Source organism: Elgaria multicarinata, chromosome 11 (genome assembly GCF_023053635.1).
Source record: "Elgaria multicarinata webbii isolate HBS135686 ecotype San Diego chromosome 11, rElgMul1.1.pri, whole genome shotgun sequence".
NCBI classification, from domain to species: Eukaryota; Metazoa; Chordata; class Lepidosauria; order Squamata; family Anguidae; genus Elgaria; species Elgaria multicarinata.
Genome location: NC_086181.1, coordinates 26,287,252 through 26,314,721, shown reverse-complemented (window position 1 = coordinate 26,314,721; position 27,470 = coordinate 26,287,252). Strand labels below are relative to the sequence as shown.

The 27,470-nt window shown below is 40.7% G+C and overlaps 2 protein-coding genes across 2 annotated transcripts; both read right to left on the bottom strand.

Annotated features, from left to right (window-relative positions):
* Positions 1–2,291: 2,291 nt before the first annotated feature.
* Positions 2,292–15,048, bottom strand: LOC134405601 (vomeronasal type-2 receptor 26-like). The gene is made up of 6 exons (XM_063136842.1): positions 14,840–15,048; positions 12,552–12,843; positions 10,171–11,034; positions 9,135–9,362; positions 7,932–8,058; positions 2,292–3,193 (listed from the first exon to the last, which is right to left on the bottom strand). The coding sequence occupies exons 1-6, from the start codon at positions 15,046–15,048 to the stop codon at positions 2,292–2,294; spliced, it is 2,622 nt and encodes an 873-aa protein (XP_062992912.1).
* Positions 15,049–19,679: 4,631 nt separating this feature from the next.
* LOC134405600 (vomeronasal type-2 receptor 26-like) lies at positions 19,680–26,613 on the bottom strand. Its single transcript, XM_063136841.1, has 4 exons — positions 25,786–26,613; positions 24,234–24,461; positions 23,039–23,165; positions 19,680–20,593 (listed from the first exon to the last, which is right to left on the bottom strand). The coding sequence occupies exons 1-4, from the start codon at positions 26,611–26,613 to the stop codon at positions 19,680–19,682; spliced, it is 2,097 nt and encodes a 698-aa protein (XP_062992911.1).
* Between the last annotated feature and the right edge of the window lie 857 nt (positions 26,614–27,470).

The following is a 27,470-nucleotide window of genomic DNA, read 5'->3' as shown; positions in this document are numbered from 1 at the left end:
AGAAAGGCCGTCCAAGGGGTGGCCTTGCCATTCTGGTGTCCTCTTCACTGATAGCTAAGGTTACTGAATTAGAAAACTGTGAACAACTGGTGTTTGGAATTTGTTTGGAAATTAATGCTAGTCACTTTATTTTTGTGAATGTTTATATCCCTCCTGCTAAATCCAATGAGCAGATCAAGAAACTCTGGCATAAAGTAGAGAGCTATTTATCCACTCAAATTATTAGGTTCCCTGATGCATATCTATATATTCTGGGTGACTTTAATGCCAGGATTGGCTCCAATAACAACGATCTAGAAGCAAGATACCCTATCTTGAGTGAACTTAGGGAAAATCGAAATTTTCCACACAGAAACTCAAAAGATCAGTTTCTGAATTATGCTGGCTTTTGCCTGGCTCAACTTCAGCTCAGTCTGGATTTAATTATTTTAAATGGGGTGGACCTTTGGGAAGGCTCAGGTGAATTTACCTTCTCAAATTTATTTGGTTCAAGCACAATAGATTATGGGCTGGCATCTAGAAATGCCTTCCAGTTAGTTTATCATTTTTATATAGGTACCAGAACCTGTAGCGATCATCAGCCTTTAACCCTTACTTTATGTGCCCCAACTCCTAATTTAAGACTACCCCATACCCATTTAACTGATATCCTGTTTGAGTGCCCACACAGAATAAGGGTAAAATGGTCTGATAAATTAAGCAGTCTTCTAGAGGAAAGATTAAACTCCGATTCAATAATTCGATTAAGATCAGCAATTTTGTGCAAGGAATCGGCTGCATCCTCTATAAAAGCATATGATGATTTAATCGACTCCTTCCAAGATGCTTTAACTCATGCAGGCAGGTCAGCCCCAGACAATACTGCCCCTACGATCTATAAGGGCCCTACTTGGTTTGATAGAGAATGTTACCTGAAGAAAAATGAGTTAAGGGAGTCTTATATAACCTACAGAAAATCGGGCTACAATTATCTCCCTTCGACCTATTTTCAGCTAAAAAAGCAATATAAGTCCCTCATAGCCCAAAAAAGACGCCAAGCTGAACGAAACTCCTGGTCCCTGCTGTTAAATGCCTCCTTAAATAATGATTCAAAAATGTTTTGGCAGATTGTGTCGGGCGCCTTACGATCCAACTGCCAAGCACCCAGTTGTACAATTCCAGCTCAGGTCTGGGAGGATCATTTCAGAGCCATTTTTACCGACCCAGACACTATACAATCAGCTCAGGTTGATATGCAGGATGTCACTTTCTCTTCCCTCCCCCCCTGGAATTCAGTCTCTAAGGAGGAAGTGATTGAACTAATCCAACAACTTAAAGGGGGTAAGGCACCCGGCATAGATTTTATCCCTGCTGAATTTATGTATGTTATTGTTGTAAGCTGCTTTGTGAGGGCCTCTGCCCTGAAAGGTGGTCAAGAAATGTTTTAAATAAGTTTTAAATACATAAATAATTGTACACTTCGCTAATGGCCAGTATAACAATGTAATAAACAAACAAACAAATAAATATACAAAAACGGTGTGAATTTGAAAGGTGATTTTTCTCAATTTATTGGGGACAGCAAAACCATTTCAACCCTGTCTCAATAAATCATCATCAGCCAATAGTCCTGAGTTCCTAGAATATTTAAACACAATCCTGCACTGCCTTGCTTCTGTGATGCTCCTCACCAGGAATGCTTTATGGCTCCAGTGTCCTTGAGGGACCAATAACAGGGGCTCAATGAAATCTTAGCATTCTGCCTCACATTCTGGTGGGACAGAGGCTTCCATTTCAGGACAGGAGCAAGGGCAAGGAGAAGACAACATTAGAAGTTGTCAAAGGTTGGAAGTAGATTAATTTTGTAAAGGTCATCGACAGTGATTTCCTCTGTGCTCAGATAGGTCCTTCCCTCGGTTTCCATGCTTTCCAATGTCACCTGGTCCTTGAGACACAGACCAACCTTGCCTTCATTAAGATGTACAGCTCATTGGCCCAGGACATGATTGCAACATTGGATAGTGGCTGTAAAGGCCTCATATATGCAAAATTAGAGGAGTGAACAACACCTTAACCTTGTGTAAATTTACACAAGTTAGGAGATATTTGATTACTGGAGCCTCTATTATCCACAATGATGGAGGTTGTGGACCAGGGCAGATGGGCTCGCAGCCTCATCAGGCACTCACTGAGCTGCAAAGAAGGGCATGTAGCACTGACAACAGGGGCTTGCAGTGATGGCAGCTTGGCAAGCATCCATTAAAGCCGAACGTGGCTGTGTTCATCCATCCCTACCTAGAGCCGGGTATATTTCAGAATTTCTTTCTGATTAGCTGTTCCCTGTTGTTCAGCTCAGGCCTATACACAATAATGTAACATTTAGGCAAAAAGATACAACCCAGCAACCCAGCACTTGAGGCTATGATAGAAAAGATCTCCACGGCTACCATGTATTTTCCCTTGGTGCTCAGATAGGTGGGAACAAAGGATAACCACACACTGCAAAAGACCAACATGCTAAAAGTGATAAACTTGGCTTCGTTGAAACTGTCGGGTAACTTCCTGGCAAGGAAAGCTACTGTCAAGCTCAACATTGCCAGGAAGCCCATGTAGCCCAGGACACAGTAAAACAGACTCACGGACCCGTCATTGCATTCCAACACAATTTCTTCAGTCCCTGAATGCATATCCTCATCTGGGAATGGGGCAGAGGTTGCCAGCCACCCAGTACAGATGCCTACTTGGTTGAGGGAGCAGGAAAGCACAATGGAGCTGGCCAGCTCCTTCCCCAACCACTTCCTGATCCTGGATCCTGGTCTGGTGGCCATGAAAGCCAGAACTACCATGATGGTTTTTGCCAGCACACATGAAACAGCCACTGAGAAGATGAGGCCAAAGGCAGTCTGTCGGAGGAGACATGTCACTTTCTGAGGATGGCCAATAAAAAGCAATGCGCAAAGGAAGCAGAGCAGGAGGGAGATGAGGAGAGTGTAGGTGAGGTTCCTGTTATTGGCTATGACTATGGGAGTATTGTGGTGCTTCATAAATGCCCCCAGCACCAGAGCTGTGATAAAAGAAAAGGAAAGAGCAAATGCAGTTAAACTGAGCCCTAAAGGTTCTTCATGATGTAAGAAAGTTATTCTCTTCGGAATACAGAAATCTTGCTTTTTGCTTGGATAGTCTTTGGCTGAGCATTTCACACAGTCATTTGCATCTGAAAAAAGAAAAGAGGTGGTCTTCAGGTCACACACAACACACATGAAAATGCTATAAATATATTTTAAAAATCCATGCATCTAAACATTCTCCATGGAAATCAATGTATATTGTCACTACTCATGATATAAAATATGGCAGTGGCTGGTTTAAATCTTTGGCCTTGTTCTCATCTTCATGGTGTGGTAAATAAAGCACAGTGGCTTCTCAGTCACTTCCTGGGGGGATTTGCATAATTACCCATCTTGGAATGCCTTGCTTTGTCATTAAATTTCATAACGTGTGGGATCATATGAAAGGAGGACAGGGCTCCTGTATTTTTAACAATTTATAGCCCTGCCCTCTTTTGTATCTCATCACTCTTGTATACCTATGCAGCTTCAACTGTTGTGATGAAGAGGGAATTTCACATAAGGGAAACCTGCTGAAATTCCCTTTCAATACAATTGTTAAAGATACAAGAGCCCTGTCCTCCTTTTCATATGGTCACCCTTTATATTATTCTTCAATAGTTGAAGATTAATAATGGTGTTCAGAGACAAGAACTCAGCAAAATAGCTTCCTGCTGTCAAGTTGACAATGCCATGAACAGAGGCTGCTAGGTCCCCATGAAGCAATGGCCAATGAAAAATGCAATTTTGATATGCCTTTTAGTAAGGAAGCTGGACACCATATTTGGAAGATGTGTTCTCTCTTTATGTATCACTAGAACCACCCAACAATGGTTTTTGTCATGTTATTTGCTGGATTTATTTAGTCCTCCCAATCATCACTGAGGACATTTCTACACAAGGCTAAAATCCTGTACCCATACGAGGGCTTCAGCCTCCTGATTCTTTGCAGGATTAAAATCCAGTCCTTTTCATGTGGGTTCATACAAATATTTTCTTTTTGTGCAAGTTCTATATGTTCCATTATACAGGGTTCTTGATATTCTCCATAAATTTATCCAAAGTGTGATATAATCTGTTCTAACATTGTCTGTGTTGACAATCAAGCTGCTATAATGTCCAGAAAGCATTGGAGGGCCCCCCTGGAGGTAAATCGCATTTTGTAAAATGTATCTGACCTATCACAAGCACACAATAAATTTATTTATTTAAACATTTATATCCCACCCTATATCACAGGGATCTCAGGGCAGCATCTGGATAAAATCATACATATAAAATAGAACAATAAATATAGAATTCTAAAACAAATTAAACCATTAATATGTTAAAACCAATATGAAATTTTAAAACAGTAAAATCCAATTAAAACAAGACAGTGTATAGACTGGTGGCTTTAGCCATCAAAGGCTTCATTAAAAAGCCATGTCTTAACCTGGTGTCGAAATGAAAATGTTGGCGCCAGTGCCAGTGCCAGTGCCAGCACTAATTGGGCCTCCAGGGGGAGGGCATTCCACAGCCGGAGTGCCACAACAGAAAAAGCCCTCTCCCAATAATAATAATAATAATAATAATAATAATAATATTTATTTCTTACCCGCCTCTCTACTTGGATCGAGGCGGGGAACAACAATGAAAATAAAACACATTAAAAACTGATTTAAAACATAGCATACATGATTAAAACATCCTAAAAACATTCTAAAAACATTCTAAAATTTCACTGGGTAGGCCTGCAGACAGGCCCGCACACAATCCTTATACATGTTGCCATTGGGCAAGCTTATTCATTCTCATGGCCTCCAATATCATCTGTACGCCGATGATACACAACTATATCTGTCATCTCCGGAACTTTCTCCTGATGTTCACGATCGTATCGCGGCATGTCTTTCAGATATCTCAGCTTGGCTGCTTCATCGTCGTCTGAAACTCAATATGGCAAAGACTGAATTGCTCGTTTTTCCTCCTAAACCTTCTCCTCATCTCTCATTCTCTCTTACTGTCAATGATGTTACGCTTACTCCGGTCAAGGAAGCTCGTAGCCTTGGCTTTATATTTGACTCCTCGCTCTCCTTTATTCCTCATATTGAGGCAGTAGCTAAATCTTGTCGTTTTTTCCTGTATAATATTGCCAGGATTCGATCATTTTTGTCTGTCTCTTCCGCCAAGACGCTTGTTCATGCACTGGTTATTTCACGGTTGGACTACTGCAACCTTCTTCTCTCTGGCCTTCCTTCTTCTCACATCAGTCCGTTGGTTTCTGTTCACCACTCCGCCGCAAAGATCATCTTCTTGGCTCGCCGCTCTGACCATGTTACTCCGCTTCTGAAATCTCTTCATTGGCTTCCAATTCACTTCAGAATCCACTATAAACTTCTCCTGTTAACCTTCAAAGCTTTTCACGGTCTAGCTCCTTCCTATCTCTCCTCTCTCATCTCACACTATTGCCCCGCTCGTGCTCTTCGCTCCTCTGATGCTATGTTTCTCGCCTGCCCAAGGGCCTCTACTTCCCTTGCTCGGCTTCGTCCATTTTCGTCTGCTGCCCCTTATGCCTGGAACGCTCTTCCAGAACATTTGAGAACTACAAGTTCAATCGCAGCTTTTAAAGCTCAACTAAAAACTTTTCTTTTTCCTAAAGCTTTTAAAACTTGATGTTGTGCAGACTTTATACTGTTAGTTTTACCCTACCCTGTGCCTGCTTACCCTACCCTGTACCTGTTTGCATTCTCTTCCTCTCCTTATTGTTTTACTAGGATTTTATTAGATTGTAAGCCTATGCGGCAGAGTCTTGCTATTTACTGTTTTACTCTGTACAGCACCATGTACATTGATGGTGCTATATAAATAAATAAATAAATTAATAATAATAATAATAATAATAATAATAATAATAATAATAATCCCGATCCTGCTCCACTTCCGGCGAGGACAAGAAGGTGGCGCCGTTCTGCACCGAGGCGTCCGTATCCGGGACAAACTCAGGCAAGCCAGCTGTGAAATGGGCCAGGCAGCTCTCCCCAAAAGAGGTGCCTTCCTGCGCACCAGCTAGCAATGCCATAGCCAGGGGAATGATCAGCAGGGCAACAATGGCCCGGGGCTGCCTTCGACTTCCGGCCATCTTTGCTGCACACGCGGAGTCCTCCTCGTCCAGGGAAGGTCCGGGCAAAGGGATCCTCATGCTTCCCAAAGCTGAAGACCGCAGCAAGAGAAACGTGCCAGTCGCAGAGGAAGATTGTCAAGGGAAGGTGAAGGATGATTATCTCACATTGGTGGGACATGAAGACGGGCTCCTCTGATAGATTTCAGGTCTTGAGCAGGCAGATATAGGGAGAGGTGCTCTCTCAAGTGTTGAAGTCCTAAACCATTTAGGGCTTTAAATGTCATTACCAACACCTTGACTTCCAACTGGAAGCATGTAGGCAACCTGTGCAATTCCTTTAAGATCAGTGTTTGTGGGATGCACTGCTCAGCAGTCTAGCTGCTGCATTTTGGACTAGCTGCAACTTCCGAATCATCTTGGGAAGATACACTACTGTGGCTAGGTTATCCCTGTCCAAGAAAGACTGTAGCTGGCAGATCAGCCAAGCTGACCCCAAGTACTCTGGGCTATAGAGTCCACCTGGGCCTCCAATGACAAAGATGGATCTAGGAGTACTCTTAAGCTACACACCTGCTCCTTCTGAGGGAGCTCAACCCCATCCAGAAAAGGTTGCCTACTCAATTCCTAGACTAGGGAACCACCAACCAACAGAGCTTCCATCTGATCAGGATTCAGCTTCAGTTCATTAGCCCTCATCCAGCCCATTATAGCCTCCAGGCACTGGTCCAGTACTTCCACCCCACCCCCACCCCCAGCTGATTCTGATGACAAGGAGAAGTAGAGCTGAGAATCATCAGCATACTGATGGCATCCAACCCCAAAACTCCTAATTATCTCTCCCAGTGGCTTCATATAGATGTTGAATAGCATGGGCGATAGAATAGCACCTGTGGCACACCACAGCTCAATAGCCATGGGGTGGAATAGGAATCCCCCATTACCACGCTCTGGAATTGGCCCTGCAAGTAGGAGCGGAACCACCATAACACAGTGCCTCCTACTCCCATATTGCATAGGAGGTCCAATAAGATACCATGATCAATGGTATCAAAAACCACCACGATATCCAGGAAGATCAACAGGATAGCACTCCTCCTATCTTCCATCCAGAGTAGGTCGTTGGTCAGAGCAACCAAAGCTATTTCAGTCCCATGCCCTGGCCCGAAACCAGACTGAAAAAGGGTCCAGATAATCTGTTTCTTCCAAGAATGTCTGAAGCTGCCCAGCCACCACATGCTCAAGCACCTTGCCCCAAAAGGGGATATTAGCAATGGGTGGTAGTTCTCACAAACCTCTGGGTCCAGGGAGGTCCTCTTCAGGAGAAGGTGCACTACAGCCTCTTTCAAGACAGCAGGCACTACCCCCTGACAGAGTGAGGCATTTACCACCCCCTGGGCCAACCCAATCAATCCACCTCTGCTAGATTATATTCGGCAACATGGACAAGGGTCAAGCTTAAATGTGATTCAAGTGTCTTGTCCATATGATCAGGCTGAAACAACTGGAACTGATCCCAGGAAACATGACCAGATGAGGCACTGGACACCTCACCAGGCTCTGCGATAACTGTAGCATCAAGTTCTGAGTGATTACAAGCAACAGTCTCCTCAAAGTGCCTAGCAATTACAGCTATACTGTTCTTATAACTGTTTAAAAGATAGAAAGATAGATAGATAGATAGATAGATAGATAGATAGATAGATAGATAGATAGATAGATAGATAGATAGATAGATTCCTTACCCTCCTGGTTTGAAATCTTCCCTTCTGGACATGGGATGCAATTGTAGCAGCAAAATGGCTCCCCCTCCTTCATTTTCTTGTGAGAACCAGGTTGGCAACTTGCAGTACACTGAGAAAGAGGCTGAGACTATTTGGAAAAAAGAAAAGAATCAATATAATGAAGGAATTCGGAGCTTGGAATCCGTAATCTCTGAGGCCCCATTTGTATTTTACCAAAGTGACTCTGGGCCCTATTCCTCTTTAATCAGGAATTAAAACTTTCAATTCTTGCATTGTTTATTAATTTTATTGATGCCTTGCCTACCCAATGTGTTCAATATTTTAATGTTCTCTTTGTTTAATATTTTTAGTATTTGATTTGTTGAAATTTTAAAATAAAAACATTAATTTAACGTATTTAAAATGTTCAATATTGGGGCTTTTTTTAGATTGTCATTGTGTTGCTGTTGTTGAGTATGATACAGTTTTTCAGTTTTATCATTGCATCCCACCCAGAGGACATTTGCCAGTTGGGAAGTATGCAATTCTCTCTTTAAAAATAATAATAATGAAGACATAAGTTTTCATAAATACTTGAACAGACATTTGGGAATTCTTCAATTTTTCTAGTAATCATCGTAGGCATTTGAAACTCAATTTTCCCTATAGTCAATTTCTACTCTGAAAAAGAAACAGTACATTTCAACATATGTACAAAGCACAGTTGGATCTTTTCATCTGGGGACTCTTAGATCAGGGTTTTCCGAGTCATGTCATTGACTTGCCGAGACCTACAGTGAATAGAACCCGCAGAGAGTTTCTGATTGAGCCCCATGCTAGAACAAGGAGCAACAGATGGTTTTGGTCTCTAGAATTTAACCATCCTTCTCAGTGAATCAGATACATTATCTACAAGCATTGTCATTTGGTCCAGGATGTACCAAATTGCAAATGCTTTCCACTCTTGGATATTGCAAGACCTCTAATTTCTGGGAAAGACTTGTTCAAAACATTAGAAATATAACTATCAACTCATTAAAATGTCTTGCAACAATATCTCTGTAAACAAAGTTGTTGGGAGAGCAGAACTGTGTGGGTCCTCATTCACACAATATCTTTCCTTTGTAAGTGTTTATTATTGTACAATAAAATTATTGTAAGCCTCAAGACTGTTGCTCGTACATAACAAGTTATTTTTCAAGAGAGCTGACAATTGGAGCCTACCTGATTAAACCAGCCATGCCATGTTATGGCCTCTTCATCAATGGTGAAGGCTTGACCCAGGGGAGCCTCAGGATCCATCCTCCCCACTCGCACCCTATGAAATGAATGGTTGGAGAAGATAATCCAATTGGTCACATCCAATTCAGCAACTAGCTCCCCATTCTGGTTGAAGGAAACTTTATCACCTGCACTGTTGTTAAATGAGATCCATTTTAGAAATGGTTGGAGCTAGAATGAAAAGAAATGGCAAGAGTTTAGAAGAGTTCACCCATCCCAAGTAATGTTGCCTCAAAGTAAAGCTGTGTTCCACTGATTTTACCGAGCATAAACGGCATCAAAATTTAAATTGAAAAAGAAGCATGCTTTAAAAACTAATTGAAGGAAGATCATTTCTGTAATTTGTTCAGAAAGAACCTGTAGAACCTTGAAAGAAAAGTTGAAGACACCTGAATTTTCCATTGTAGCTCACTGTAGATTCTACATTAAAAGAAGCAGCAGCACAGCCATTTAACTCAGGTTTGCAACCACTTAACTCCCCATGGAGTTTGTCCCCCTTAAGAGAAGGTTTCTGGAGAACTGCTCATCCTATATGACCCAGAGATTGCATGAGGGGATGCTACATGAATCAGTAAAATAAGACTGGTCATAACATATATTCCCAAAGAACAAAAAGGAAAGCATATTGACTGATTGGAATAAGGACTATTCTATTATTTCTAGTTAGGCCAGGGAAGGGGGAAAAAATAGGAACACTTTTGGAGGAGGAGAAAACACAATATAGAGTGCCCTGTTATATAAGAATTAGAAAAAATGGATCAATTAATGAGTTTTTATCAAATGTTATAATATACGAGGGGTCTTATTAATTGTTAATCATATATAATATATCATATACGAACTGTATATTGTTTTTAAATTTTAAATCATAAATTTTAAGTAAAGTCTGTTTGTTTTTAATGATTATGTGATTTTTGAAATGGTCAGAAGACTTATTCAATAAAGGTATTCATTCATATTAGGAACCTGAGTCCATTACCTGCCCAAATTGAAGATTCTGATGTTTGGCTTCCACTCCATTCATCATGGCACCGTGTGCAGCTCTAGAAGAGGACATGGCATGATGCAGGGCATGGGCCACTGCATAGACAGCATTGTAGATGCTATAGCTGTGTCCAGTCATGCTCATTTCAAAGAATGATCCAGGAAGGCTCTCTAGCTTCTCTTCCCCTGTGCAAATGTCCCCATCTGCCCTGCCCACAATACTATTTGGGAATACACAGCCAAAGGCCTGTTGCCAGAAATCCTTGATAAAACCATCTTCTTTACAGCTAAACAGGTTTCGGCTCTCAAGAAACTGCTGAAATCCTGGTAGGTTAGTGGAGTGGATTCTGAAGGATATAGCACCATGGAATATTTCTGTATCCCAATTCCTTTGTAGAACAAGTAAAGTAAATTCTATCTGAGCTGTTATTATCCATACTTTTCCTTTGACTTCTTTTACGATACCCTCTTGTTCTGATAGATATGGAGACCAGAGAAGAAATGCAGCGGAATAAGATTCTCCATGGGCTACCACTACATTAGCTTTGCTGCCCATCACATTATCATGTATTTGTGCCCCCTGTACAAATGCATCATTAATTTTAGTGTCAAAACTTAATTTGGGGACTCTTTCTATGAAGGCAAAACAGACACCCCACTTAGAAAACAATGGAATTACCACTTGTAGAAATCTTTCTCCATTATCGTTATCCATAACAACAATCCCAATCCACATCCATCTGAAATGGAGAAGCAAAGAGAGGATCCCCTCATACTGAAGAGCTTCATGAGGAACCAACTGGTAGAAGGGAAGGCCTGGGGTTTTAGTGTTCATCATGGGAGCAGGGCCATAGATGAGCTAAGGAGAGATTTGGGGGAAAGGGAAAGGAAATCATAGTAGCATTTTATACATATATTTTAATGAACATACATTTAAGGGGCATCTGGTTGGGAATGGAATGCTTGGTTAGATAGCAGTCTGATCTAAGAAAATTATGACTATCCTATAATGATCTAGTATATTCATGTGTTAAGTATGGTTGCATTCAGACTTTGGTTTTTTTTCTGGTCACCCATCCTGGCTTCTTCCCTCCTCCTTGCGAGTAGCAGGAATCAGTAGAGGGAAGGAGCTGGGCCAGGAAGAATTGAGGTGTGGCGAATGGGTAGCATTTCCATTTTGCGCACTCCAGCTCCTGTAGCTTTTTAAAAAATGCCCCCTCAACTTTCATGACATCCCTCCTCCCATCTCAGATGTCACCCTGCCATTTGGACATGGGAGATGATCCCAGAAGAAGGTAAATCCAGGATCACCTACTCCCTCTACTCAGGTATGTGAAACCTATTGAATTCAATGGAATGTAAAGAAATGCTGATTTGCTTATGTCTCATTTATTTCTATGGGTCTAATTTATGTATGACTAAATCCAGTTCTAGTTCATTGAGTAAAACACACATACACAGAGAGAGCACTGCTTCTGCTGCCACCAATTCATAGAGACTTACCTGCATATGTCTCCACAAAATCTGGGGCCTCAGTTTATTCTGTCAAAGAACTGGGAGGATCCTGAGGGCCAAACAACATGTGGCATTATTTTCCACATCCCCCCACAGGCCACAGTTGCATGGAGAAGAGTTCCCATTAGCACCAGTGGTTTAGTATGTGTGTGTGATGGTGGTGTTGGGTTTAATGGTTCTCCTTCCTACCAGAATTATAATAGAAGCTGGGGATGCGGAAGAGACTCCTGCATACGCAGTTATCAAGGGGGGGATCTACACTACTGCTTTAAAGTGCTTTAAAGCGCTTTATAACAGTTTTGACAACTGTTGGGGGCCCGGACACGCTGCATATACAGTTTTCAAAACGTTTTCAAAGTGCTTTAAAGTGCTTTAAAAGCAATAGTGTAGATCCCTCCCAAGACAAATGCAATGAGTAGTATCCTACAGCATTCATGCACCAATAGAATGGACCATGAGAGCTCCAAGGACTAGCAATTCCTGAAACAAACAGGTCAATGTTTCTAGGCTATTTCAGCAACTTTCAGAGGCACAGAGGAAGTACGGGGTACTGCTCATTGAGCAGTATATCTGAATGAAATTGCATTAATAAGCAGAATGTTTAAAATACTGAATGGCTTAAATGAGGCTTGCAAAACTATTACAGTTTTCTGCTATTTCAGCACCATGGCTATCAAACGAACAAAGCACTTGAACAGTAACAATTGTATTTTATTTCTGACTGAACAATATATTTATTTTTTTGTTGCCAGCAGATGACATTCATAAATGATGCACCCATTTTGGCCTCCAAACAAGAAAATGGAAAGGAAAGGGAAACTTAAGTGTTGTGGCAGATTCTCATGCTCCCCAAATACCTACCTGTGGAGTCTTATAGGTATCCAAGATATTTGCCACATATAAGGAGATTTCAGAATCCAGTCCCCCAATAACTGCTGTTAGTGTACTCTGGATATCACATACATAGTTAGGAACAACGTTTTCCAGCATAGTCAACAGTAGCATTGTGGCATGATAGGTCTTCCTTGCATTGTCATAGCTATCATAGATGTGGAAGCCCAAGGTGATATTGGGTAAGATCTGAGGGTTTTCATTGATTTCCTTTACCGCAAAATCCAAGGCCACAATGTGCTGGAAATGCTTAGGAATTACCCTAAAATGAAACTTGCATTCTGTAACAGCAGAATATTCCACACATACATTAATTATTGCCACTATGTTCCACATCATCATCCTTAGTAGTCTTACATCATACAAATACTATCCTCCTACGCTAAGAACAAAATCAAACTACATCAGTGTTCATTTTCAGCACATCATTGTGTTTCTCATTTTTTGGGAAGGTACCTTTTAATAGATATTTTAGTACTGTGAGGGAACATCATTTTAATGTGTTCTTTAACAGCTGCAGTAATTCACTGGGTTACATCCGGATTTAGTTATATTTTGAGTAGACCTATTGAAATCAATGGGACAAATTAGGCATGATTTTTCCAATCAAGATCTTCTTAAGCATGATTGATTTCAATTGTCTCACCTACGTATGGCTATAACTAAATCCAACTGACCAACTCCAGTGTCAGTCATGTTGCACAACACTATCTTTCGTTATCATCTATTATTGGCCAAAAGCAATTCTATTGTATCAGAGTAATCTAAGACAAAGATGACATTGAACAGAATAAGAAGGAACAACGGGTTGTATTCTGATTTACTCATACTTCGATTAGACCCATTGAAATCAGTGGGACTGAAATTAGACATGAGTCACTTAAATTCCATTGATTTCAATGGTTCTGTTTTGAGTCTGAGTAAATGTGGATTCAATGCAATGACTTTTCATAGCATGAATGCTGAATGTGGTGGCGGCAGCATTCATACAGTCAGTGTGTGTGGTTGTGTGTACATGCATGTTTTTCTGTGGATCACTTGACAATTATAAGGTGGGGCCTTATCATCCCAAATACACGTGAGAAGGCATGTAACAAGGGAACTTCTTTTCTACACAATTTCCTTAATGTACATTAAAGGGAATTTAATGTATATTTGCAGTCAGGAGATGCAATTTAGAAACTTACTGTATGTAGAACGTAAATATCCTCAACCAAAACATATAGTTCTACAAGGAAAAATTGAAAGAACCTTGTCATTGCAATATGAAGTCACTCATAGCTTCATAGTACCAAATAATAATAATAATAATAATAATAATAATAATAGTACAAAAACAACATAAAATTACCAGAGCAAATATTAATGGTATTGTTATCAACAAATATTGAAAATAAAATTGGGTTGGCCTGTCTGGTAATGTAACCAATAAGGGAGGAACAGTTTGCTGCCAAACTCCATTAACAATTTTACAAAAGAGTTCATGTTCCACAGACTCCACTTCCTGATTGTTGCATGGATGTGTCCTGTGAGACAACGAAACAACACTCCATCTTCCCAAATTATTGAGAAGATGGCACATCAAATTAGGCTGTACAATATTTAACAAAATGCAAATTTCTAAAATTGGCAGCCATTTTGATTAGGAATCCCCAAAGAACAAGATGAGCACATTGCACAGGCTTGAGGGGAATGTCTTGACAAGTAATAACACAGGGCTTATTGTAGCTATTGTAGATCTTGTCTCTTTTGAGAAAGATAAGGGGGTGGCTGTTCTTCATCAAAGGATTTTTGATAACTAGATTCAGGGAGCTAAGGAACCAAACCAAATAGCCCTCTTAAAGGCAGGAATCTTAAAGTGAAGTTCTAAGAAAGCTGGCCAAGCACTCACATCCAAGCCTGTTATTTGTATCTGTTTCTATTGAAATAGCTGCATTTGGAACACATTGTGTGATGTGCAAACTCCTAAATCTGTACATTGGGCACCATTAAAAACTGAAGACAATCCCTTAATCCATATAGCAGCTGTAAAAGGGAACCAAAAATTTATTTGAAAATTCAGATCTTTAATAGCTGCTGGAACAACCTACAACTGTGTGTGTGTGTGTGTGTGTGTGTGTGTGTGTGTGTGTGTGTGTGTGTTTTATATATGTTTCCTTCAGCCGAATCCAGTAAACCCCTATTCTACAGTTTTAAGACTCTCTTATACTCATTCTGATGGCACCATACATGGAAATGAACCGAACAACAGTCCTTACATAAGTTCCTCTGATAATGCCTTTTGGGTTTCTTCAGTGAAGGCTATTGGACTAGAGACAAGGAGACCATAAGAAGTAATGCCACCAATGATGAGGTCTCCTGATTGATGATACTTGTGAAGTGGAGGATCAGGATTTCTGATCCTACAGTTGGCAATGTAAGCTTTGCATCCCGTGCAAGCAAGCAGTACCAGCATCAAGTTTACCATGGTGTAGTAGTAGTAGTAGTAGTAGTAGTAGTAGTAGTAGTATGCTAGTTTAGTTTATTGCATTGATCACCAGTCATTTGCAAAACAGTTTCCCCATCCGTATCCAAGATCCTCTCCTTAACTCTTAATGTTACCAGTGATATTTATTACATCCCTTGGTATTAGTTTTGGAAGTGACTTCTGAAATTCTACATTGGCTTTGAGAAGCAGCAGAATTAATCACTGTCCTTTTGATAATTGAAGAGGAGGCTAATTACAAAATAATTACTGATGAAAGCATGTTTGTCACATCGGAACAATATTCCCGCCCAACATAATAGCAAGCGAGGGACCATATGTCTTGGGATGGCCAACATAATTTGTTGTTTTTTTACTAATAAATTCATAACAGAAATAATTACTGATGAAAGCTTGTTTGTCACATCTGAACAAAATTTCTCCCCTACAGAATAGCGACCAATGGATCGAGGACCTAATAAAATTATCAACTTTTGAACTAGTGTTATATAGACACAACTTGAAAGAGGATAAATGTACAGATATTTGGTCAACTATTCTTGAAACCTTTGTATAACTCTCTCCCTTTTTTCAGTTTATATGATGGAATGATGATAATTCTATATACACAATCTATGCCCCCCCCCATTTTCACAATGTATTTTCTGTTTTGTTTGTTGATATTCACAATAAAATTTAAAATTAATATAAAATAAAATAATGAAATTGATAGTAGAAATTAGGGGTGTGCGCAGATCCCCCGCTCCGGCCCGTGGGCCGATCCAAAAATTTTGGATCAGCCCACTCCGCTCTGTGCTGCTCCGCCCATACACCGCTCCTCTTCGCCGCGGAGCTCCGGCTCCGAATCGGAGCTCCGCAGTGGAGGGGAGTGGCACTAGGTAAGGCCAGGAGAGGAGGGCGGGAGGTTTACCGGGCCCTGCCGCCATCGCCGCCCATGCGGCGACGGTGGCAGAGCCCGGAAAGGGACCAAGGGGGAGGAGGGCCTTGCCTGCCTCCGTCTGCGGTCCATCGGCGTCTTCAATTGAGCCCGCGGTTCAACCAGGAGTGGCCCAGACTTCCTGGTTGAACCGCGGGCTCAATTGAAGACGCCGACAGACCGCGGACGGAGGCAGGTAAGGGAGAGGAGGGCAGGGGGGTTACCTGGTCCTGCCGCCGTCGCTGCCCATGCGGCGACGGCGGCAGAGCCCGGTAAGGGACCAAGGGAGAGGGGGGCCTTACCTGCCTCCATCCGCAGTCTGTCGGCATCTTCAATTGAGCCTGCAGTTCAACCAGGAAGTCTGGTCCGCCGAAAGACCGCGGATGGAGGCAGGTAAGGGAGAGGAGGGCGGGGGGGGTTACCGGGCCCTGCCGCTGTCGCCGCATGGGCAACAGCAACAGCGGCAGGGCCTTGTAAACCCCACTTACCTTTCCGGTGGAGCTCCGGATCGAGGCGAAGGATCCGCCTTCACCTCGATCCTCTTCGCCACGCTCCGCCGGTCCCCCAATCCTCTTTGCCTCCGCCTTAAGAGCAGGCGAAGCCGCTCGCTCCACTTCTAATTCACCGGTCCGATTAGAAGCAGAGCACATCCCTAGTAGAAATAATAGCTCTAGTCTGGAATCAGATACAAAATGCATATGTTTGGTGATAAGACTGACCATCTTGAGAAGATGACCCTGACCGCTTTAGCCTGCAATCCTATGAGTAAATCCCATTGATACCAATATGACTTACTTCAGAGTAGACATGCAGTGGATTATGTTGTTAATCTGTGGGGTGAAAAAGAAAATCTTACTTTTCAGTCCTATTCATCTTTACTCAGAGGTAACATCCATGTTTTTTAATGACATTTTTTACCTAGGAAGTGTCTTTGTGTTTGCAGCCTTGGATAACCCACAGAAAAATCCCTCTGAATGACCTGGAAGCTAGAAAACAATGATCTGGAACCTAAGAAAACTAGCCTTACAATAAATTAGAAATGTAGTAAATTCAGGAAATTGGACATATTTCACACCTTTAATATAATGCTTTAGGAAGTGTGAGTCAAATAGAAATCTTTTGCTCAATTATCATTTTCATAGAATCATGGATAGTAGAGAATCATAGGATAGTAGAGTTGGAAGGGGTTATAAAGTCATTGAGTCCAACCCCCTGCTCAATGCAGGAATCCACCTTAAATCATACCTGAAAGGTGACCATCCAGCTGCCTCTTGAATGCCTCTAGTGTGGGAGAGGCCACGACCTCCCTAGGTAATTGGTTCCATTGCTGTACTGCTCTAACATGAAGTTTTTTTCTTCTGATGTCCAACCAGAATCTGGCTTTCTGTAACTTGAGCCCATTAGTCCATGTCCTGCATTCTGAGATGATTGAGAAGAGATCCTGGCCCTCCACTGTGTGACAATCTTTCAAGTATTTGAAGAGGGCTGTCATGCCTTCCCTCAATTTTCTCTTCTCCAGGCTAAACATGCCTAGTCCTTTCAGTCTATCCTCATAAGGCTTTGTTTCCAGACCCCTGATCATCATCGTTGCCCTCCTCTGAACCCCCTCCAGCTTGTCTGCATTTTTCTTGAAGTGTGGTGCCCAGAAATGGATGCAATACTCAAGATCAGGCCTCACCAATGCCAAAAAGAGGGGAACCAGTACCTTGTGTGATTTACAAGCTATACTTCTATTAATGCAGCCCAAAATAGCTTTTTCTTTTTTTGTTGCCACATCACACGGTTGGCTCATATTTAGCTTGTGATCAACATCAATTACAAGATCCACCTCACTTGTAGTATTGCTCAGCCTAGTATCCCCCATCTTGTAATGAGCATTTGGTTTCTTTTTCTTAGGCGTAGAATTTGACATTTGTCCCTATTAAATTCCATTCTGTTGTTTTCAGCCCAGCTCTCCAGCCTATCGAGATCACTTTGAAGTTTGTTTCTGTCTTCCAAGGTATTAGCTATCCCACCCAATTTTGTGTCATCTGAATATTGGAAGTACTTTTTTACACTGGAAATGTTTGTCCTTTTAATAACATCTGACCTGTTTTTGTTTATTTCTGCAACTTGTAAAATGGAGAGGAACTGAGGGCAGTGAAGGCTCCCCATTCCCCACCTTCTGCTCTCCAGTCTATCCCAATTCCTACTTTCTAGAACTAGATTTTTAAATGTGAAGTGAAAGGCTTCACATTTAAATCTGGGAACGAGGGAGGGGGATTGTGAAATTTGAAGAAAAATCCGGGTTTTCCCTATCCTCCCAACCCAAAGGGCAGCTCTACTTTGTCTTTTGTAAACCACCCAGAGAGCGTCGGCTATGGGGCGGTATATAAACACAATAAATAAATAAATACTTTAATGGGAATTAACAAAAATGCTTACAGCTCCATTATTTTTAAAGATAAAAAGATGAAACTTGGCACCCTGATAGACCTTTGGTCTTGCTTTAAACATGCAAAATTTGAAAGAGATCAATTTGGCCATTGATTTTTAAGATTTTTTAAAATTGGATGTTTTAAAAGTACCTCGAATACCATCATCTTAGACTTGCTTACATTGAATCACATTTGTCATTTAGGTGCCTATGGTGTCAATTGGAAGAGGTTCTTTTGGAGCTCCTCACAGTCCAGCTTTGTTTTAAACACCCTAAATAATTTGGTGTTATTCGTAAACTTTGCAACTTGACATGAGCTTCAACCTCACATGTGCACCTGTTCCTACATTTCCATCACCTCATGAGCATAGCAGTCCCAGCGCCCATCTGCCCCCAGTCTATCTCTGTACTGTCCATAAATCAACCATTATGAATGGGTGTCATTCTGTCTAATCTGGATGAAAGCACAGAGGGTCAGTATGTAACTACTTTGCCCTCTTAGCATCCAGACCTTTAGGTTTTCATCTAGTTTGCAGATGAAGTAGATTGAGGCTGCAAGACCCAGGAAAGATCAAAGTGAAGGTGTTGCAGGGACTATATTGTAAGTGAGCACAAGTTCTTTGGGGTCACTAGAACATGTTGCTGAAGTGAAGGCTGAATGCATTGAGTTACAATTGATATGCTTTTTGTTGCATGCATAAATTGGTAAATACTTAATTTGAAAGCAAATTAGTCCAAGTCCTTGGACTAATTTGCTTTCAAAGATTGAAAATTATTTTTATCATACAGTTTTGATCTACACCTTACTCATAGATAGGATAGACTCACTTGATTCCATTGTCTTGCAAAGAATAGGGATTATGGTTTGGAATTAGAAGGTGATGTGCTTGTGATGCCCACAAGGATTTATATGATTTTTCCGCCAATGGAAGGAACTAATATTAGGGAATTTGTTTTAAGTATTTCTGCTTTTCCTATCTTTTTTTTTTTTTTTTTAGCAGTTTATAGATTTAAAAAACAACTGCTGAAAAGCAAGGTAAGGTGGGAAACAGTGGGTTGTTTCATCAGGGTTGTTCCCATCAGGATTGTTCCCACAGGATTCATTCTGTCTAGGCAAGTCTTGATTAAGTTTTCCCTTTTGTAACTTGGGAGATAAAGATAAAGAGCAATTGGGAAGCTTTATATAGAGCAGATACATAGAGGGGAAACTCTTACAAACCTCCTGCTATTTAAATGCACATACATGTCTAGATTACAAAGAATAGCAAAGGACACAGGCTCTTACACACTTCTTCCATCTTTTCTCCTTATTAGCTGTTCCCTCGTGTTCAGCTGAGGTCTCAACACTATAATGTAACATTTGGGGGAAAAGATACAAACCAACAATCCAGCACTTGAGGCTAAGATAGAGAAGATCTCCACGGCTACCATGTATTTTCCCTTGGAGCTCAGATAGGATGGAACAAAGGATAACCACACACTGCAGAAGACCAACATGCTGAAAGTGATAAACTTGGCTTCATTGAAACTGTCAGGGAGCTTCCTTGCAAGGAAAGCCACGGTGAAACTCACCATTGCCAGGAAACCCATGTAGCCCAGAACACAGCAAAACAGAGTCACAGACTGTTCATTACACTGTAGCACAATTTCATCAGCCACTGAGTGCATGTCCATATCTGGGAAAGGTGGAGAGGTGGCCAGCCATAAAGTAGAGATGCTTGCTTGGATGAGGGAGCAGAAAAGAACAATGGAGATGGCCAGTCTTTTCCCCACCCACTTCCTCATCCTGGACCCTGGCTTGGTGGCCATGAAAGCCAGAACCACCGTGATGGTTTTTGCCAGCACACAAGAAACAGCCACTGAGAAGATGAGGCCAAAAGTCGTTTGTCGGAGGAGACAGGTCACCTTCTGAGGACGGCCAATAAACAGCAATGCACAAAGAAAGGAGTGAAGGAGGGAGATGAGGAGAGTGTAGGTGAGGTCCCGGTTGTGGGCTTTGACAATGGGAGTGTTGTGGTGCTTCATAAAGGCTCCCAGCACCACAGCTGTAGTCAAAGAAAAGGAGACGGCAAAAAAGGCTAAACTGGATCCTAAAGGTTCTTCATAAGACAGGAAGGTTACAGTCTTGCGAACGCAGGCATCCTGTTTTTCGTTTGGATAGTTTTCGTCAGTGCATTTATGGCAGTCATCCATGTCTGAAAAAGAAAGGATGTGGTCTTGGTTGTAGAAACATGAGATCAATCAGACTAAATTCCTATGACTATTACTCTCACACCGAGAAAAAGGATCTGCTAAAAATGCAGCATTTATTAAGTGCTGATAATTTCAAATGGGCCACAGTGGGTTTTAAATGGTTGAGAGCTTTGTAGGTCTAAAGCAGCATCTTGGATTTTAAGCACAGCACTGTTGTAAGTCAAGTGAGATCAGAGTGCCTTGCTAAATATGATTGTGTGTCACAATTATTAAAGAGTGACCTCTTGGTGTGTGTTTTTTTAGAAATTGAAGTCTCCCATATTTAATGTTAGGCAATCCTAAATGCCATGAAAGATTGTACAAACCTTCAAGTTCTTTAGAGGATAGGAGGCTGAGTTCATCTGGCTAGGAGTGGAGAAACACAGTAGTTCAGAACTCGTGACCATGAGGTCTGCAGAATAGACTTAATTAAAAAAAATTCTTAGTGAATGATTTACTGGTAAGTATTCCTGTATAAGATGACACCTTATTTCTGAAAACACAAAGGCCACCTGCAGCTCAGAATTATCTCTTTCCTTGGACGTAATAAACAGGTCCCAAAGCAGGTAGAACAGGAATAAAAGGAAACTTAACTGGATTTATTCACTCAGTATTTTAACACTTAATTTTAACTTAAATTTAAATTTTACTGTTTTAACTCTGTATTTTAATCTGTATTTTAATTGTGTTTTTAACCTGTTGGGTGTTTTATTGTGGTTTTAATTTTTGTGAACCGCCCAGAGAGCTTCGGCTATTGGGCGGTATAAAAATGTAATAAATAAATAAATAAATAAATAAATAAATTTATAACAGCAAAAGTCAGTTGAAGCCAAATTGTGTAGTATTATGGATCTTTTGAAGGATATGGACTCTCTCTCTGAATGTAAAGTTTTTCTTCAATTCTGCTGAGGTCTGTGATGGCACCAGCTACACAGTAACCAATGGTTACTAACCATCCATTTGTACAGTGATTGTTGTAACATCCTCCACGTCCTGTTCTCAGCCAATATATATGTATGAAATACTTACTGTTTTGTTATTTAAAGATACACAGCTGAGCATTTCTTAGTTAAGGTTTGAAAGGGGGGGGGACAGGTTCCACCATTGAAAAGAGGAATTGGGGGTGGGTGGTCATTCTAACCTTAATAAAACCAAAACGGTTTTACTAATCTTTCTGTAATTTACACATGCTAGAAAGAAATGCCAATTTTACATAAACTGAAAATTTCAGTAAATTGGTTAATCAATGAGGGAGAAAAGGCAGTTAAGAAAAAAAAAAACCTCACTCAGACAAAAGTGTTTCTGAAAAAGTATTGGCAATCATTTGTGCCCTGCTCTGGTGGGCCCACAATAGTTGCTACATGTTAACCATTGCCTTTTATGTATTATCTTTCTACTTTACATGGTGGAATGGGATTTCATTTTTTATAAAAATAAATAAATCAATACTTATTTTTAAAATATTTATGTTGCTAATAAAATCCTATGGAAGCTCATAATGCGACACTTGGAATGGTGAGGGGAGGGTGGAATATCTGCCATCTGGAGGAAAAGCAGCAACAGCAGCAGATGTGAATTTCTGGGGGGGAACCTCTCTCTGTGTGTGTGTGTGTGTGTGTGTGTGTGTTCATGGAAAAGAAATCCCATCAGCATGACTTCCCCATGAAGCAATGGCCAACGAAAAATACAAGTTTGATAAGCCAGGTAGTATGGAAGTTAGACACCATATTCCAAAGGTTTCTTCTCTCTTTAGTTATCATCAAGACTACCCACCACTTGGCTTCTCAGAATGTTTTTGTCATTGTTATTTGCTGGATTTATTTAGTCCTCCCAATGTGAGGGTATTTCTCCACAAGGCTAGAATTCTCCACCCTTACCGTGCTTCGGCCTCCAGGTTCTTGCAGTTTGTATAGGCATCTTTTCACCAGGTTTCATCTGTGGCTTTTCTTTCTATGTGTTTTATTATACAGCCACTAGATTTTCTATATATTTCAATATACAGCCACTGTATGGTGACGTGATTTAGTTGCACTATAGCGAGTTTCCAGAAATTTACAAAATATTTAGTACAAGCCAAAGGGCAATAAACCCTCTTAGAACATGTCCTGTGTTTAGAATAAAGCTGATATAACTGCTAGAAAGCATAGGAGGGGCCCTGGAGGTTGATGATGTCATGTAAAGGACCCGCAAAAAAAGGTGAGTGACAATTCATGAACCTTGTGTAGAAATATTCAAGACATTCAGTCCAAGACACATGCCAGATTCTTTTCATTTTTCCACCTTTCTTTCAGCCCTTCCTTACATAATCTTTTTATCAATATTGGTAAAAACCTCTGATGTATGATTTTATACATTTGTCTGGATTACAGCTATTCTGTCCTTATACATGTTTATATTTATTTCCTTACCCTCCTGGTTTGAAATCTTCCCTTCTGGACATGAGATGCAATCGTAGCAGCAAAATGGCTCCCCCTCCTTCATTTTCTTGTGAGAACCAGGTTGGCAATTCTCAGTACACTGAGAATGAGGCCGGGACTATTTGAAACATGGAAAAGAAGCAAAATAATGAAGGAATACGGAGCTTGGAATCTGTAAGCTTTGAGGCCCATCTATATTTTACCAAAGTGACTCTGGGGCCAATTCCTCTTTAATCAGGCATTAAAGCTTTCAATTGTTGCCTTGTTAATTAATTTTACTGCTGCCTCCTGAATGTTTTTAGTATTTTTAATGTTCTGTTTGTTTGATATCTGTAGCGTTTGTTTTGTTGAAGTTTTTTTTTTAAAAAAACATTAAGTTAACATAGTTCATATGTATACTGTTGCCTTATTTTATACTGTCATTGTGTTGTTCTTGTTGAGTACGATATTCCCCACCCCCCCCAGTTTTATCATTGCATACCACCGTGAGGGGATTTGCCAGTTGGGAAGTATGCAATTCTAGTAACATAGGATTTCATAAATACTTGAACAGACTCAATGGGGAGTGCTTCCATTTTTCTAGTAATCATCCTAGGCATTTGAAACTCGATTTTCCCTATGATCATTTTCTACTTTTATAAAGGAACAGTACATTTCAGCATAGAAACAAAACACACATGGATCTTTTCATCTGGGAACTCTTAGATCAGGGTTTTCCTTGACTTGTAATTGATTTGTCCAGAGCTAGTGTGAATAGAACCAGCAGGCAATCTCTATTTGAGCCCCATGATAGAACAAGGAGCAACAAATCGTTTTGGTCTGTAGAATTTAACCCTCTTTCTCAGTGAATCAAATACATTATCTACAAGCATTGACATTTGGTCCAGGCTGTACCAAATCGTAATCACTTTCCACTCTTGGATTTCACAGGACCTCTAATTTTTGTGAAAGACTTGTTCAAAACATTAGAAATATGGCTATTTTCTCATTAAATTTTGTTGCAACAGTTTCTTGGTAAACACAGTTATTGGGAGAGCAGAATCGTGTCTCACACATCAACTCACACAATATATTTTCTTTGTAAGTTTTTTTAATTATTATTCTACAATAAAAGTATTGTGGTCATCAGGACAGTTGTTCATTTATAACAGGTTCTCTTCCCAGAGAGCTGACAATTGGAGCGTACCTGATTAAACCAGCCATGCCACTTTATGGCCTCCTCATCAATGGTGAATGCTTGAACTTGGGGAGCCTCGGGATCAACCCTCCCCACTTTTACCCTATCAAATGAATGGTTGGAGAAGATAATCCAACTGATCACATCCAATCCAGCAACTAGCTCCCCATTCTGGTTGAAAGAAACTTTGTCCCCTGCACTGTTGTTAAATGAGACCCATTTTAGAAATGGTTGAAGCTAGTGTGAAAAAGAAAATGCAAGGATTTAGAAAAGACTGAATTTAGGTCTGTTTGGGCCAAAAAGGACATAACTTGAAATCAGGATCTATCATCCACATCATTTTCTCACCTTCACTTTATAGTAAGGACTTTCATCTGTATCTCAAAAGCCTCCTACTCTCATGTTATGGTTCTGATCCAGATCAGTCCTTTTGCACCTTCTGTAGAGTAGAAATGGGTGGGGGAGAGTGCAGCTGCTAGATACATATTTGAAGTAATGTCTGTCTTGGCAAAAGACAGACATTACTTCTAAAATCAAATGGCACCAAAAGAATGAGGTTCTGGCTGGAATATTTTTCTATGTGTGAAGGTTATGGCTGGCTCTAGGCTGAGGAGTGCCTCTGGTGATAATATTTTTGTCTTGTTTTCTAGTGGTTCTTATTCTTTTGGTAAACATTTTTTGTTTTAATTTTAGAATATCCATCACTTTTTCTCTTTAAAAAGATTGAAGAACAATAATACATAAACAAAGTACCCAGCTGACCTCTTACAGCTTTATTTATTTAGTACCTATAGTGTTTGTAATATTTGAAGTTTTAAGTGCTTGGGAACCTTATTGATGTCATGGGCTGATCCACCATTTTAACACAAAATAGCAGCTCAGTGAGTGAGTGGGTAGCAGCATGTGACATGCCAGGGCCCCTTGGACCACCCAGTGATAAGAAGAATTGGGCATCTTGTGGGTCCAGTGTGCAGTGCACACAGAGGTGAGTTTTCTCTTCCCAAGTAAACTTTCCACAAAGTAAAGCTGTGTTCCTCTTATTTTTATCTAGCACAAATGACAACAAAGTGGAAATTGAAAAAGAAGCATACTTTAAAAGCTTACTGAAGGAAGATCACTTCTGTAGTTTGTACCCAAAGAACCTGTAGAAGTTTGAAAGAAAGGTGGTTTCTGGGTTTTGCCACTGTTTCTGTTTTTTGCCACTGTAGCTCACTATAGACACTACGTTAGAAGAAAAAAACCCACTCACTCAGTTCAGGCCACTCCCTGCCATTAACTTGGGACCAGCTTCCCCACCCCTGGAGAATGCTTCTAGGAAACTGCTCATTACATTTGACCCAGAGATTGCATGAGGGGATGCTATGTGAATCAGTAAAATTACAACCTACACCTGTCATAAAATATATTTCCAGAGCTCCAATAGGAAAGCATAATGACTGACTGAAATAGGAATGCTTTATAGCTGAAGCAAGGGAGGGAAGATGAAAATGTAAAGAAGACATTGGAGGAGAATAAAACACAATATAAAGTCATTGTTATATGAGGAATGTGAGCCCATTACCTGCCCAAATTGTTTGGGTCCTACTCCATTCATCATTGCACCATTTTTGGCCTTAGAAGATGACATGGCATGATGTAGGGCATGGCCCACTACATAGACAGCATTGTAGATGCTGTGGCTGTGTCCAAGTGTGCTCATTTCAAAGAATGATCCAGGAAGGCTCTCCAGCATTTCCTCCCCTGTGCAAACACCACCATCCGCCATGCCCACAATACTATCTGGGAATACGCAACCAAAGGCTTGTTGCCAGAAATCCCTGATAAAACCATCTTCTTTAAAGCCAGAAGGGTTTCTGCTCTCAAGAAACTGTTGAAATCCTGGTAGGTCACTGGAGTGGATTCTGAAGGATATAGCACCATTGAATATTTCTGTATCCCAATTCCTTTGCAGAACTATTGAAGTGAACTCCATCTGAGCTGTTACTATCCATACTTTTCCTCTTACTTCCTTCACCATGACCTCTTGTTCTGATAGATATGGAAGCCAGAGGAAAAATGCAGTGGAATAAGATTCTCCATGGGCTACTGCTACATTGGCTTTGCTGCCCATCACTTTATCATGTATTTTTGCCCCCTGTAGAAATGCATCATTAATTTTACTATCGAAATTTAATTTTGGGACTCTTTCTATGAAGGCAAAACAGACACCCCTCTTAGAAAACAGTGGAATGACCTCTTGTAGAAATCTTTCTCCATTATCATTATCCATAACACCAATCCCAATCCATGTCCACTGGAATCGGAGAAGCAAGGAGAGAATCCCCTCATACTGAAGAGCTTCCTGAGGGGCCAACTGGTAAAAGGGAAGTCCTGGAGTTTTAGTGTTCATCACGGGAGCAGGACCATAGATGAGCTAAGGAGAGATTTTGTGTAGAGAGAAAGGAATATATATATATATATATATATATATATATATATATATGAATGAACATACATTTAATGGGCATCTGTTTGGGAAAAGAATGCTTGGTTAGATAGCAGTTTGATCTAAGAGAATACTGACTATCTTTGGCCATCTAGCAAGTTTATGGATAAAGGCCTCAGTTGAAGGATGCTACATCATGACATAAGTCTGGTTTTATCTAGACTTTGCCATACCTAGGCCCTAGCTAGACCTAAGGTTTATCCCTGGATCATCCAGGGATCAAACCTGTTCACCTAGGTGACACACAGGGGATCCAGTCCTCAGGCAGGGGCGAACCCTGGATGATCCCAGGATAAACTTTAGGTCTAGCTGTGGCCTTAAAAGTTAAACCTATTGAATTCAATGGACCATAAAGAAATCTCGATTGGCTTATATCCCATTTATTACAATGAATGTAATTTAAATATGACTATGTCTAGTTCCAATTAATTGATGAGTAAACCGGAGAGAGAGGGCCAAACAACATGTGACATTATTTCCCACATTCCCCAACAGGCCACATTTGCATGGAGGGGAGCTCCCAATAGTTCTTGTGGTTTAGTGTGTGTTTGTGGTGGTGGGGTTTTTGTAGTTTTCCTTCCTTCCAGAATTGCAATGGAAGCTGGCTATGCAGAAGTAGTTTCTGCATACACAGTTATCAATACAAATGCAATGAGTTGTATCCTGCAGCATCCATGCTCCAATGGAATGGACTACGAGAGCAACATTAACTAGCAATTCCTGAAACAACCAGAAATCATAGAATCATAGAATAGCAGAGT

Bases quoted from the DNA above. Each gene is read 5' to 3' on its own strand.
- LOC134405601 (XM_063136842.1), bottom strand. From the start codon at position 15,048: ATGGTAAACTTGATGCTGGTACTGCTTGCTTGCACGGGATGCAAAGCT. The intron at 9,363-10,170 runs GTAATGGACTCA...TTTTCATTCTAG, and splicing joins AGAATCTTCAATTTGGGCAG to CTCCAACCATTTCTAAAATG. The intron at 8,059-9,134 runs GTAGGCTCCAAT...TTTTCCAAATAG, and splicing joins GGCATGGCTGGTTTAATCAG to TCTCAGCCTCTTTCTCAGTG.
- LOC134405600 (XM_063136841.1), bottom strand. From the start codon at position 26,613: ATGAACACTAAAACTCCAGGACTTCCCTTTTACCAGTTGGCCCCTCAG. The intron at 24,462-25,785 runs GTAATGGGCTCA...TTTTCACACTAG, and splicing joins GACCCAAACAATTTGGGCAG to CTTCAACCATTTCTAAAATG. The intron at 20,594-23,038 runs GTAAGGAAATAA...TTTCTTTTTCAG, and splicing joins GAAGATTTCAAACCAGGAGG to ACATGGATGACTGCCATAAA.